Raw genomic sequence first — 15,581 nt, forward strand, 5'->3', positions numbered from 1 at the left:
TGGTTTGTGAACTTCTTGACCGACCCAGAAGAGGGAATATCGATGTTGATGCTAACAGATGTCCCAGCGTATGAGTTGGGTATGAGGACAACATGTATGTGCAGACTTGACTGGTGTTTCTCCACTTGCGGGATTAGGGAATGCGGATTTTACTGGTGGCCCACTAGATGAAGTCTTTCCGTTTGAAAAGCATGGAAATATGAGATATAGTCTTATCTTAGTAATTGTAATAGGGAAATACTGTTTCTCGCGAAAAAAGTCTCACAATAGTATCACGAAGGTGTATTAGAACTATACACAAAATTCTTTCCACATTTATTGCACCCCTGATTTATGCTAAATGAAATATCCAACGGCCATAAGTAATTCGTGATTGGTTCGTGATGATAAAATTCGCCGTAAATAGCATCACTGATTGTAATATGGTACTCCCTCCGTCCCAAATTAAAAGGGAAAAAAACCCATTTTTTTTGTCCCAAATTATAAGAGAAAAAAATCATTTTCAAGAATATTTTTTCCTTATTTTCATAAAATTAAATGCAAATTGCATTTAATTTCTTCTCTCTCTCATTTTCTCAATAAACAATAACCAATAAAAATTGTTTTTACATCTTCCTATGTAATTTATTCCAAGGAAAATCCACAAAAACATACTTCAAATTCTCATGTTTTACTTTTTCTTAATAAGTGTGATTTTTTTATTTTCCCTTATAATTTGGGACGGAGGGAGTATGATCGTAATCGTTGAAGTCCTTTTAATTTTAGAGTGCAAAGGAATGGATTAGACTATCTGACCGACTTGGTAGTGAACAACTATAAAAATATCGCGTTGTTCTTTCTCTACTTTTTAGATTCATCAAAAAACCAATGTATTTGACCTTAAGTAAGTCTAGATACATTGATATTCAAATGAATGTAAAAAAAAATATTTACTTAAATTAAGGCCGGATAGATTATCTATTTATTTCTAAATAATAAAGAAAAAAACAAATAAAATAAGTTAAACAAAAAATGAGTGTCCCTTTTTGGTTGAGAAATACAAATTTGGTTGACTCACCCTTCTCTCTCTCCTACTTCCTAGTTTTCCTGTTTCACTACATCCCTCCTTCTATATGCACTCACCTGTCTACTCTCTTTTTGTACCAACAACCAACATACCTCACTCACTCACTCCCCTCACTCTCTTCTTCTTCTTCTTCTTCTTCTTCTTCTTCTTCTTCTTCTTCTTCACTTCCACAATTCATCAAACACCTTCCACTCATCATTTTCTTCACCTCTAACCACTACTTCCATTGTTTCTTTCAATATCTCAAACCAAAATCTCATAACCCTTTATGGCTAAATGTCCATAAACGAATCCCAAACTCATCACAACAATGTTGAAACCAAAACCACATTCACAACACCAATTTCTTCAAAAACCCACCCAATTTTGACCCTTCAATTAAAAGAACCACAAGACACAATTTTTCCTACAAATTCAACCACCCTTTTAACCAAAACAATGACTTCAACAAACTCTACTTCAACAGAACCACTACCTTCTCCAGATGAAATCGCCATTAAAGCTGTTAATAAACGCTATGAAGGTCTTGTTACAGTTAGAACCAAAGCTATCAAAGGTAAAGGTGCTTGGTATTGGAATCATCTTGAACCAATTTTGGTTCGAAATCCTGATTCAGGTGTTCCTAAATCTGTTAAACTTAAGTGTTGTTTGTGTGATTCTGTTTTTTCTGCTTCAAATCCTTCAAGAACAGCTTCTGAACATTTAAAGCGTGGAACTTGTTCTAATTTTAACAATTCTGGGTTTAAAAATGAACCCGGTTCGGTTCCTTCTCCGGTTCCTATTTCGTCGGTTTCCGGTTCGAACCGGAAAAGAGGTTCACCTCATCAATTGGGTGTTTCTGTTTCAGTTTCAACTTCACCAACATCATTAACTTATCAAAATCATAACTTGGCATTGGTTGAAATTGGGTACCCTCAGGTGCATGGTAATATGGTGAACCATCAGAACCAGAACCAGAATCATCAGAATCTGAATCAGAATCATTTGATGTTGTCTGGTGGAAAAGAAGATTTGTGTGCTTTGGCTATGTTTGAAGATAGTGTGAAGAAGTTAAAGAGTCCAAAAACATCACCTGGTGCTTCTTTGAGTAAAGAACAGGTTAATTCTGCTTTGGATTTACTTGCTGATTGGTTTTATGAATGTTGTGGTTCTGTTTCTTTGTCAACACTTGAGCATAGAAAGTTTCAAGCTTTTCTATCTCAGGTTGGTTTACCTGTAGGAAATGGTTTAAGACGCGAAGTTTCTGGTCCAAGGCTCGACGCTAGGTTTAGCGAGGTTAAGAGTGAATCCGAGGCGAAAATTAGGGATGCTATGTTTTTTCAGGTAGCTAGTGATGGTTGGAAGAGTTATAATAATAGTAATATTAATCTTAATAGTAATAGTAATAATAGGAATTTGAATGGTTTGTGTTGTGGTGGTGAGAGTTTGGTTAAGTTTATGGTGAATCTTCCAAATGGGAGTAGTGTTTTTCAAAAGGCGGTGTTTACGGGCGGGGGAGTTGTGAATTCGAAGTATGCGGAAGAGATTTTTTGGGAGACTGTGACTGGTGTTAGTGGAAGTGTTGTTCAGAGATGCGTAGGGATTGTTGCTGATAAGTTTAAGGATAAGGCATTGAGGAATTTGGAGATTCAAAACCATTGGATGGTAAATACTTCTTGTCAGCTTCAAGGGTTTCTTAGTTTAATTAAGGATTTTAACAAAGAACTCGAACTTTTCAGTGTTGTTACTAAGAATTGTCTTAAAGTTGCGAATTTTATAGATACTGAGTCTCAGGTGAGGAATGTTTTTGTTAACTATAGAATGCAGGAGATGGAGTATGCCGGGTTGATTCGAGTCCCTTCGCCGAAATGTGACCCGTTGAAGAATTTTGCGTCCGTGTTTCCGATGCTTGAGGATATTTTGAGCTGTGCTAGAGTCATTCAAATGGTTGTGATGGAAGAGGCGTTTAAGGTAATGTTTATGGAGGATCCGCATGCTCGAGAAGTGGCTGGTTTGGTTCAGAATGAGGTGTTTTGGAACGAGCTCGAAGCTGTTTATTCTCTTGTGAAGATTATTAAAGGTATGGTTCAAGATATAGAGGCGGAGAGGCCGTTGATCGGTCGGTGTTTGCCTCTTTGGGAGGAGCTAAAAACCAAAGTGAAAGAATGGTGTGGAAAATACAATGTTGTCGAAGGACCTGTGGAGAAAATACTCGAAAAACGGTTTCGAAAAAATTACCACCCGGCATGGTCAGCAGCGTTTATACTCGATCCACTTTACTTGATCAAAGACACGAGTGGAAAGTATCTTCCGCCGTTCAAGTTTTTGACGCGTGAACAAGAGAAAGACGTTGATAAGTTACTTACACGGTTAGCTTCAAGAGAAGAAGCTCATGTCGTGTTGATGGAGCTAATGAAATGGAGATCAGAAGGGCTCGACCCTCTTTACGCACAAGCTGTTCAAATGAAACAAAGAGATCCCTTGACTGGTAAGATGAAAGTTGCAAATCCGCTTAGTAGTCGACTTGTTTGGGAAACATGTTTGTGTGAGTTTAAATCTTTAGGGAAGATTGCGGTGAGGCTCATTTTTCTTCATGCAACTTCATGTGGATTTAAGAGTAATTGGTCTTTCATGAAGAAAGTTTCTGGAAACAAAAACTCAAGAGTCGCATTAGAAAGAGCTCAGAAAATGATATATATTGCAGCTCATGCAAAGCTTGAAAGGAGAAATTTTTCGAGTGAGGAAGAAAAAGATGCAGAATTGTTTGCCATTTCCGGAAGTGATGAAGATAGCATGCTAGCTGAAGTTTATGCTGATGCAATGCAATCTTAGTGTAATGCATGGTTTTAAATTGCGACTGCAACATAAAATAATTCAAATTTCTGCAACGGCATCACAACCACATTTTCCAGCAATATAAAGGTTCGCAACATAACCATGACCGTGTTTTAAAACCATAGTGTTGTAATGTGCTTCTTTTTTTACTTATATAGATTTATGTAATTTTTTAGGATTTATCATATTCTTTCAAGAACTTTCTATTATTCTGTTATATCCAATGGAAAAAAATATTCTTGACTTTGGGATTGGAATAGAAGAATATTAGAAGAGGTTTAAAAAAAAGCATGTTGTTAGTGACTGTGTTATTATCAGCTTTGATTCTAAATTCTAATGAATCATCAATCTTTCAGCATTTATTTATTTATTTATTTTAGCATGACAACAATCCATGAAGAGAGCAAGAAGAATGTGGCAATTTGTTGAGTTATTTTTTTAATGAGATTGGTTTTGAGTTCTATTTTTATTCTCAATATGAGAAAATTGAGCTTTTATTATCTTTTGAACTACATTGATCATTCAAAACCGTCTGATTAATTTTTTTTTTATTTTTTTTTTACTAATATTGTTTTAAACTACCTTGATCATTCAGAACAGTCTGATTGTTTTTAGACGGTTGAGATTGCTTACTACGTGTACTTGCGTGAAACAGTTATAGCAGACGATCCTAATCCCTAGAAACATAATAAATGTCTATGAAAATAGCTCTGTGGAATTATTAATTAATTACCTTTAAATTTATGTGGTTCTCTTTTTTAAGTTATTGACATTGATATGATAATGATAGAAAGCACTCATGCAAAATATTTGAAATTTTTTTAAGTAAAGTGAATCTTTGTGGTTCTGTATGAAAAATTTATTAAAAAGCAAGAAAGGTTGTGGTTGGAGCAATGTTTTTCAACGACAATAAAAATGACATCTTTTGAGAGGTGGGGGCAGGGGACGTATTGGATACAGTAATTACGTGACACAGTTACTGATCTCTCGACTTTTTGATACTTTGATCTAATTATTTACCTAGATTAATTCAAATTAATTTTATGAATGTGTAATCTGAATTATGAATCATCCAATCTTAAATCAATGATTGATATTGATCGGTGTATGAAATTACGTGAAATTATTACTGCAGACGATTGAGGTCGAGGGTGGGTGGGATGTTAACATTATTTCTTCACCTCCATGAAGAAAAGGATGCTTCAGTGTTGGGTTTCAAGTGTGAGTGTTTAAGTTCCACATCGACTATGTGTGAGAAGAATGTTGGATTTATAAGAGAGGTGACCCATTAACCTAACACCTTAAGGTTTTGAGTTGGGATGTGACGTCTCCTTCTCTTGTGTAATCCTGGAGTATATGTTGGGGAGTCCATGGAATTTTAATCACTTATATCCCAAATCTCAATTGACAATCAATGTCTTGATAAAGCCATAGCACAAAACATTGTCAAAATCTACATAATTTGCCACTCTAACTTGTATGACTGAATATAAATGAATTATTATACTGTTTGACCACCTGATTTCCATCACATCCACAGACTTTATTGGTCAGGTTTAATTTTGATCTGAGTTGACCAAAGAACAAGGTCTTACTACTTTGTTCAAACCTATGAATTACTAGCTAATACATGTAAAATACCTTCGATTTGAAGTGTTGATACTGCATCAATGTTGGATATTGATTCATGTCGAATACTGAAATTGAAAGTTATTAAATAAAATAATATATATTAATATCAGACATTAACTCTTCTTCAAAAAAAAATATTGGACATTAACTTGCGTTAGATACATAACACATTCGATCTGAAGAGTTAGTACTGTATACGTGGTTTAAAAAAATTGGTGCAATCTTAAATAAAATAAATCTAAGTCAAAAGGGCATATTTCCTTTCTGTTTTTCAATTGTGAAATTATGTATAAATCTTTGAAATCAATCATTGAATTAACTTAAGAACAATTTGTTTGGACTTATTTATTAGCATATGAACTTGTAGGAGTGTTTAAGTTAACTTATGAAAACAATTCTTAGATATATTCATAAGTTGGTTTATCCTAATTTCAATAATAAACTCTTTAGGATAGCTTTGTAAACAACTTAATTATAGCTTATATGAAAACCGTTTGACTAAATTTCCTCTTTGATTATTGAACCTGCATATACATAAGATCGAACTTACATGATAAAGTTTAATTAAGTTGCTATCTAAACATGGGAGTTTTGTAACTAAAAGTGAAAAAAATAAATTACTAAACTAAAATCAGAAAGCATTTTCTGAAACTGAAAAAAGCCTAATCTCTTCATGTTAGCTGATTTTTCAAGCATTATTATTTTCTTATCATCAGATCAAATTCTTTCATTTGTTAATTAAGCCATATCATTGTTGATATATATATATATATATATATATATATATATATATATATATACTAATTAAAGTGATACTAAGTCTATTTTACTACTATCTCGAGAATTTGAACTTTATCGCTTCAGGTTAATTACAAGATTAAGCTCTTACTACTGAGACACTTTATGGATGCATTGTTGATTTTCATGACAGATATATTTTCATCTTCACTTTTATGTAAAATTAACTTCAAACTTGTGAAGAAAGCATTTCTGAAACAGCTTTTGTTATTCCTTAATCTCTATACTATTGATGCATGTGATTTGGCTTTTGAGAAAAGTGAAAAAACATATCTGGACAAATTTTGGCCTACTCTTTTATAATTAATTCAAGTTTTGGCGTTTTCTGTTTCCAACAATTTGTCAGAAACCCAAAAAAAAAATTATTTTATGAGTAAAAAAAAGTATAGCTGTGAAAATCTCTCATCTAGCTAGTCATGTTTCAAGACAACTAGAGATGATATGAACAGTTATATGAAAAGTTATCACACAAATGAGAAACTCTCCCAAAAAACTATACTAATAGTAATTGAGAAACCTGATGAAATTTATGATTTTGCATGCTTCTTAACCGATTTGGGTTGCATGCAGTCGGAATCTTATGCATTTATGTGGTCAGTAAATTGATGGTTAAGGATCAAGATTAGATGGTCCAGACATCGGTCGGTATATTAGATTTTTTAAGAAACTAGAATCCACATATTTTCCATCGTGTTTGATCTTGATGAAACGCTGGTCACGATTGTGTTGACTTCATAAATACACGAGATTCCAATTACATGCATTCCACATATTCTACATTTCTTGGCCAATTTGGGTTGCATGAAGTTGGAATTTCATGCATTCATGTGCTCGGTACTTTTTTGTTTTGAATGACAATGTGCTCGGTACGATGATGGTTAAAGGATCAAGTTTACATGGTCTAGATTTACGTTTGATCTTATTGAACGCCGGTGATAAATGTGCTGACTTAATGAATACAAGAGATTTTCCGATTAATTACATGCATTCCAAAATAAATAATATCAAATGACATGGTTACTAGATTTGGATTATGTGGAGTGAATCACAATCCTTTAGTCACCTAGTAAGTCACATTGATAAATGTTAGATCAAGATCAAACAATATATATTTTTACTCGTCATTTTATATTTCAAAAATAAAAATTTGCACTAAAATTATTAATCATCTGCAAATTTAATCCAACGATTACTAATGTGCCGACCGAGCTACTAAAAGTACATGCATGGTTAGTCCTGTTATCAATAGATGCTCATTTTAATAGGAGTCAAGTTATTGTGACACAAATAAATATAAATGTATACAACAACAGGGTCCTAAAAATTGAATAGTGAAGAATTGGAATAGGTTGAAGAAGAAGTAGTAGGGTGGGTGGATAAAAACCAAACATAGTTTTGATGTGTGTCAACCTCGGATGAAGATAAAGAATCTTTGTGTTTACAATTACAAAGGAAATTAAAGAAGCATTGTAATAGTAGAAGATTATAATCTGGCATATATCTCCTGGTGAGTTTTGTTTGGCCCCACAATTGAGAGTGGTTATACATGTCATTGTTTGTGTCATAGTCAAACAAGAGTGAGATATGATTGGCCTTACTTCACATCAATATTCCTTTTACATAGTACTCTCTCTTTCTCTCTCTCTCTTATGTTTTAACCTATTGTACACCCACAACTTAGAGTAACTGTTATTATGGATCAAGATTCAACGCTGTAATTATTATATGCAATTACACATAGTTTTCAATTTCGATTATTGATTCTAGATGGACAATTTAAATTAAAAATATGTGTTTTTTTAGTTAAAACAATCTCAATCGTTAAAATTATATTAAACAGCTCAGATTTATTACCGCTTATGCTACTACAGCAAAAAAAAAATCCTTACATGGTAAATTTTATTGTTGATCAATGGATAGGTACTTAAAAATGGGTCCAAATTTGAACCACCATAACCAACATTGGTCTTTTAGAAGTAAAAGTTGACAATTTTTCTCGACTTTAAAATTGAGACGTCATGCAAAATTAATATGCATGTTTCAAAACTCAACTCATTCATTTTTTTTCTTCTTATCTTTTATCGAACAGATTTAGGTCAAGTTAGCACCTAGCCGTAAGGACGAAGATATGAGCATGAACTTCTGTTAATGTATAGGGTGTCGTTGATCATCGTTCGATACTTGTTTATAGGAAACCACCTATCAAAATGGTCCATGATAAAATCTTGATTTATTTGTTTAGTTGAGACTATTTTATCTCAATGATGAAAATAGGAATTTTACAAAATCAACTATTTAGTATATGACATGATTGCTAAAAGGGCTTAGGAAAAAGTTGAAGCAAGGAGTAGTGTTTGTTCTGTGTGGGCTAAAAAAACAAAAGATGTCTGTTGGATATGAAGAGGTACAATACAAACATGATATGGCTTAGAGGATTATTTCAATTTGCAGCATCATTCATATATATATATATATATATATATATATATATATATATATATATATATATATCTCAATTTCAATTGTACCTAGCACAAGATTATTGAAGCCCTGAACAGCAGATTTATAGTTCAAGAGTTTTTATGGTGATGAAATAAATGACTTATGATTCTTTTTTTCCATTTTAATCCAGGGGCAAGTTGCAATCATGCAATCATTTAGAATAAATCGAGATTCCTTTTGCGTTTTATTTTTTTTCGATTTGGAATATGACTCGCATGTATCGTGAGATACCGATAACTATGATTAAACTACCTTTTCTTTATTTTACAAAAAAAAAAAAAAAAAAGATTAAACTACCTTTTCTACATCATGCATCATGCATGGATAATATAGAACTTCTGTAAATAACAGAATGTAACATCAAAATCCAAACCATACATGAAATAAAGAAATTAGCTGTTGAATGATTTACTTTTACTATGGTATGTTTTTTTATTACTGGTACAATCTCTTACTAACATATAGTTTATCTTTATTAATTAAAGTAACATTAATAATCTCATTTTACAATCGTTCGTGAGCGGATTTGAATTCTCTATCTTGTGGCAACAAGATTAAACTTTTATTATTGAGCTAACACCTTAAATGTAACATTTATGTTATATTAAACACGTACAAAATTTCATTGTTTACCGTTATAATTTATTTTAATATTTAGTAATACCCAACAATTTGAAACAATTTTTTAAAAGTTAGATTGAATATTGAACTCGTAAGACCTTTTATGAACATATGGTTTAATCAGTTCAATCATAATTGAATTAGATGATAAATAAATATTTCTTAATATCTATATATATAAATCCTAGATAGTTGTCCAATTGTCTATCTAAACCCTAATCCACAAACCAATCAAAACCTTTCATTTAGCCACATCACTTACATCCATTTAATGTGTGGTACTAATTATAATTATAATTATAATTATTATTATTATTATTATTATTATTATTATTATTATTGTTTTAGGTTTTTATCCATTTTAAATTTTTTTTTTAATTTTATTATTTTGTGTATTTTATTGTTTTTTGTTCAAAATAGTTAATGTTCAAAATTTGTCTATTCTTTGTGTATATAAGGAGTTGGTCGATTGTTAGGACTACTTCCTAATGTTAGTAAAAAAAAAAATTACTAATGGTTGGTATGCACCGCATGATTTTTATCATATTCGATTTTGAGTATGAGTTAAGTTGGTTTATCGTTGCTCCAATAAGTTTCAAATTAATATAAATGACAAATTCAATAATAAAGTAGTTTATCCAACTCATAATCATGCCTTATTCAACGTCAATTGTTTTTCATGGTCAATTATATGTTGTCATTTCCAAAGTTATTTTAAAGAATGAGTTAAAGATATTGCTAACCAATGTTAACGAAAAAAATACCAAAGTAACTTCAAATGTGATGTATAAATAAATAAGTTTTTTAAATGTATAAACACATATTTAACATCTATATCACATTTACATAACTTTTATTGTTACTATTATTTTGATAATACCAATTATTTCAATTTGAAATTACTACTTATACAAATAATTTTTTGACATTATAATATAAAATAGAGCATAAGACCCGTGTATCGCACGAGTAAGCGTCTAGTAAACATAAAAGGAGAGACTTATAACCTAATTCTTTCTCTTCTCTCACTCTGCCGTCACACCACCTTCTATTTGTTTTTTCTTTTTTCTTTTTTCTTTTTTGGTTTATCAATTAGAGAGGGATGGTGTTTAGGATCAATTTCGTTCGAAATCACCACTCTTGATCGTTTTTATTTCTTTTTATTCAAATAAGTGATACCTACATATTTTTAGGTTTTATTCGAGTCTTCTTCTTCTTCATGGCTTTTTTCATCTGGTATTGTTTTAATCCCGTCTTAGTGCAGAGTTTTGGTTTTGTTCCGTCTTAGTACGGTGTTTATTTTGATTTCCCGTCTTGGTACGATGTTGTTTTTGTTCATATTTGCGGGTTTTCTTCGATCCAAATTCAGTGCAGATTCAATGACTTTAACTGTCGTCAACATTGCAGATTTGGATACATGACTATTCCAGACATTAGAATCTTGTCAAATCAAATGTAGGTTTTTTCATAGACATTATGTCGTTTTATGTTATTAACTCGGTTGCTGTGAGGATGTTCGCAAATTCATCCTTATTAGTTTTTAGCGAAATTGAACATGTAATAATTTTGATTACACTTAGAACAAATCGACTGAAGAGTTAACTGATTCCATATCATCAGTTGAACCTCGCAGTTCGATCCTATTGATTATACCTATAAATAAGCCATTACTACCCTTTCATCTACTTACCACATTTTCTTCTTGACCTCATTATGCGGCTCTTTAATATGCAAATATTGCACTCAAATAATTTACTTAATTTTATCTTTTATATTCAAACTAAGATTTTAATTTTTATACATTGTGAATGTAATTTTTTTTTACACCGGTAGCACATTACAACATTCATATGGACATAAGTTTAGAAGTATAGTTGCGTCAAATGTTTTTAATGATATGACGTTCAATAATATAATGTGTATATATATAAGTTAAATCCTCAAACAAAAAAAGTTTGCATGGCATCTTAAACATGAATCATATTGATAATTGAATTAATAATTCTTCTTCTCATGAAATGAATGCTTTATTAATTTATCTCCACCAACCTCAAAGACCATGTCATAATGAAAAGTTTCTGAATCTCCTTAATGACTGTGAAAAAAGTCAAACAAAGATGTAAATGAAAAAGTTGTGTTGAACTGTGACTGAACCAATTAGTATAGTGGTGTTAGTGTAAGATGCTGTATTGTTGATTTTCAGAATTGATGTACTATCTTTCTACTCATTTTGGTGTGTAGTTAGTGACAGTGGATATTGTCGGCAATGCCAAGCAATTTCTGACTACTTACCAACTAATTAGAAAAGACCTTTTTTGTGCCTTCTTTTTTCTTCTAAATTTATATATTTTTTCCTTTAGATTTTTTATTTTATGAAAGAAAATTAGTAAGAAGAAAATTTATTATTAAAGTGACATAAATAACTATTTCCTCCGGTTTTTTTTAATAAAAAATAATAAATATTTTACATTAAATTAATAATTAATATATTAGATCTATAATATAGATCAAATATTTTTTATAAAAAAACTGGAAAGAGTATTTTACAATTGTACATAAGACTCTATTTAACCACTGCACGTACGCCAATGCACAATTTTAATCACTATTATCTTTAATTGTCTATTAGTAAAAATTATAAAAATTTAATATTTTGAAAATACTCATCAAAATAAATTGAACAATATCTTATATGTCAATATTTACATTTATATATTATTAAAAAAATACGATCAAAAAAGATAAATGAAAAGTACATTTTTGTCGAACAGAATCTTATAATTATGGAAGGTAGTATTAAATTGACACTTATTCTTAAACATATTTTTCCCTTTGTTTATAAGGTGTAATTTCATTTTGACTCTAAGGACATGTAAAGGAATAAAAAATATAAAAGTTTTATATTTATAAATACAATATTTTGACTTTGAAAAATTAAATGTATGACTTCTATGATTTAGAGTAAATATTACTACTTTTAATTACTTAAATGTGTTCTTTGTTAAATAAAAATTCTTATATATAATTTTAGGGCACGTATCAACATTTTTCTTTTATTTTTCATTCTAGTCTGGTTTTTGTGTATATGAGAGGAAAGGAATGTGATGATTGGTAAGGACAAGACAATCTTTTTACAAGAATCTTCATACTTTCAATGTTCCCTCATGATTAAACTTTTTTTGAGTGAATAAGTAATTGTTGTTCCAAACTGTGGACATGGATCCAAATAATCCTTCAACTTTGTAGAATGATATTGATAATACATCTTTGAAAATTGATAATACATCATTATATGTAGAGGGCCACGTGTTTATTTAATTTTTAAAATTCAAAAATAATTTTTATAGATTTTACCTAATGTTCAATTTGCCTATTCACTTTGTCAAAAAAAAAAAAGTTTTGCCTATTCATTTTTCTTTTCTTTATCCCATCATTTCCTTCCAACTAAACATAACCCGTATGTTTTAGAATTGAAGATGCTATTTAGAATAATGATTTTCGTGTTATAGTCTAATTATTGTGACTCTCATGAGGGTTTCAGAGGATATTTGAGAGGAGCGACTATATAGGGCACACATTTTTTAGGATACACACATTTTTTTACTTAGTGTTTGTGTATGTGCGCGTGTACTCGCATGTGTGTGCGTACGTTAATATTTGAAGAATTAAAAGTTGTCAAAAAGATTTTAAGAGTTGAATCTATTTGGTGTGAACTTTTCGATATATAATCTTTAAACTTTTTTCATACTATATATTTATTATTATATGACAGTTTTAACAGTTTTTGAGTTTTAAAAAAAAACAGTTTTATTAGCATTGTAGAAACTAATATTGTTATTAATAATTATTTTTTACGAGAACTATTAATTAATAATTTAAAAGCATTGCTTCTGCAAATAAGCCGAATCAATAACATATTTAAAGGTAAATCTAACCATAAGACGAGAAATAGATGAAAATATATATCCTAAGAAAATAACAGTATTATACATACATCTATTAATCTAGAATATTTACCCTACAATTGAGGCACGCCTCACACTTTAATACGACATTGGACATACATTCCTCACAGAATATAAGTTCACATGGTAAGACGGTGTTGTGAATTCTTTAATATCACACCAATAATCTTGATGTGTGAAGCAAATCGAATAAGCAATCAAAACGTGGAAATATCAATAATAATCACGAACAAAAGATAAACGATAAAACCGTAAAGAACACGAAGCAAATGTTTACCTAGTTCAGTCAAAACCAACCTACTCTGGGGGAGAGAGACTCTCTGTTCCACTATCGATAGAAAACTTGATTACAACGAGATACAATACAAGAGTTGCAAGAATTAGACTTCAACTCTAATTCTACCTTTTTCCCAAATCTCTTCCCGTGACCAAGAGATTTCAATCAATGAGTGATTACAAGATGAGAGAATTGAGTTCCCAACCCCTAGATAACACCCAAGAGAAACCCTCTATGTATCTAGCCTCTATGTTGGTTCAAAACCCTAAAAAAATCACCCTCTCTCTCTATTATGGCTGAAAACATGAAACAGGGGATATATATAATCCTGTTCCAAGCCTGGTGCAGCCAGCAGGGAAAAAAGGCAATCCTACAAAAATAATTGAGCTTGGCGCAGGGGTTGCTAAGCCTGGGGCAGCCCCAAAACCTGTTTTTCTGCTTTTCTTGCTCAATTCAAAGGCAATAACCAACAGGCGAAATATGTTTGTGTGTTTAAAAAATCTTGCAAACACACTACATATTCCGTCTGACCAAATTGAGGAGGGTCAGAAGTGTCATATATTGACACTCTTACCCTCTCTCGTTGAGTCGCATAACGTACTTGACGAGCGATATTTCGTGCTCTACAATCCCAACATTCTCTAATAATACTAACTATATGTATCCTATTAAAAATATAACGCCTTGCACTTTAATACGATATCGGACATGCATTCCTCGCAGAATATATGTCCACATGGTAAGGCGGAATATTTTGTGTGTTTACAAAATCTTGCAAACACACCACACATTCCGTCTGACCAAATTGAGGAGGGTCAAAAGTATCATATATTGACAGTCTTAGCCTCTCTTGTCGAGCCGCATAACGTACTTGACGAACGATATTTCTTGCTCTACAATCCCAACTACTAAAAATATTAATGCTACAACTCCCAAAAGCTCAAATAACCCGTATGCTATTCTTTCACCTAAAGAATCACTGATATCCATGAAGTCCATAGACTTGTGCTTTTGCTTTTCCTCTCATGCACAATTGAAATTTCAAGTGTATTAGATAACAATATAGATCAATTACAAAATATATTACCAACTCTAAATGTCAGGGGCGGAGCCACCGTCCGGCTAGCCAGGGCACGTGCCCGGGCTCCGCCAAACACAATTTTTTTTTATATACCTGGTCTATACCTCTCGTTGAGGTATTTTCCCAACAGCCATAAGTCAACTCCTGGCGGTGGCTCCCGCCACGGATCTCACCACAACTCCGATGATAACACCTATATTGAGGTGTCTGGAAGAGTGGGAGGAAAGCAAAAGGGTTACAGATGGTGTTCGAGAGAAGCGACTGCATAGGGCACTAATTTTTAGGAACCCATTTTATTTTTATTACTTAGTATGTGTGTATGTGTATGCGCAATCGCATGTGCATGAGTGTGTACATTTGGGATAAAATAAATATATTATATAATTAATATAATTAAATTTTAAAATAGAATTAGACTGTTATTATAATCTTGATAGTGAAATTTATTTGAATTAAAAGTTATCAGAGAGATTTTAAGGGTTGGATCTATTTGGTGTGAATTTTCCGATATTGATATAATCTTTAAATTTTTTTTTTCATATTATATTTATAAGGATTTTTATCAGGTTCAAATTTGTACATGTTAATAAATTCAAAATAGTAAGTTTATATTAGAACTTTTGCATTTTATATATTTATAATTTTTTGGCTAAACTTTACTTAATTTCCTCACGGAAGAACTCTAGACTACTATAACTCCCTTCCTCTATGAAGCTAAAAAGTGGTTTTTTGCTTATAATAGTAACCAGATGGAGTAATGTAATATAAGATTGAAAGTTATAAAAACCTGATATTCAAATAAACATTTCTCAATAGTAATTATCT

General features: G+C 31.4%; 1 protein-coding gene across 1 annotated transcript; it reads left to right on the forward strand.

Annotated features, from left to right (window-relative positions):
• The first annotated feature begins 1,026 nt into the window (after window positions 1-1,026).
• On the forward strand, window positions 1,027-4,343 carry LOC123911502. The gene has a single exon (XM_045962930.1). The coding sequence runs from the start codon at window positions 1,343-1,345 to the stop codon at window positions 3,875-3,877; it is 2,535 nt and encodes an 844-aa protein (XP_045818886.1). The 5' UTR covers window positions 1,027-1,342; the 3' UTR covers window positions 3,878-4,343.
• The last annotated feature ends 11,238 nt before the right edge of the window (window positions 4,344-15,581 follow it).

Source organism: Trifolium pratense, linkage group LG2 (genome assembly GCF_020283565.1).
Source record: "Trifolium pratense cultivar HEN17-A07 linkage group LG2, ARS_RC_1.1, whole genome shotgun sequence".
Taxonomy (NCBI): domain Eukaryota; kingdom Viridiplantae; phylum Streptophyta; class Magnoliopsida; order Fabales; family Fabaceae; genus Trifolium; species Trifolium pratense.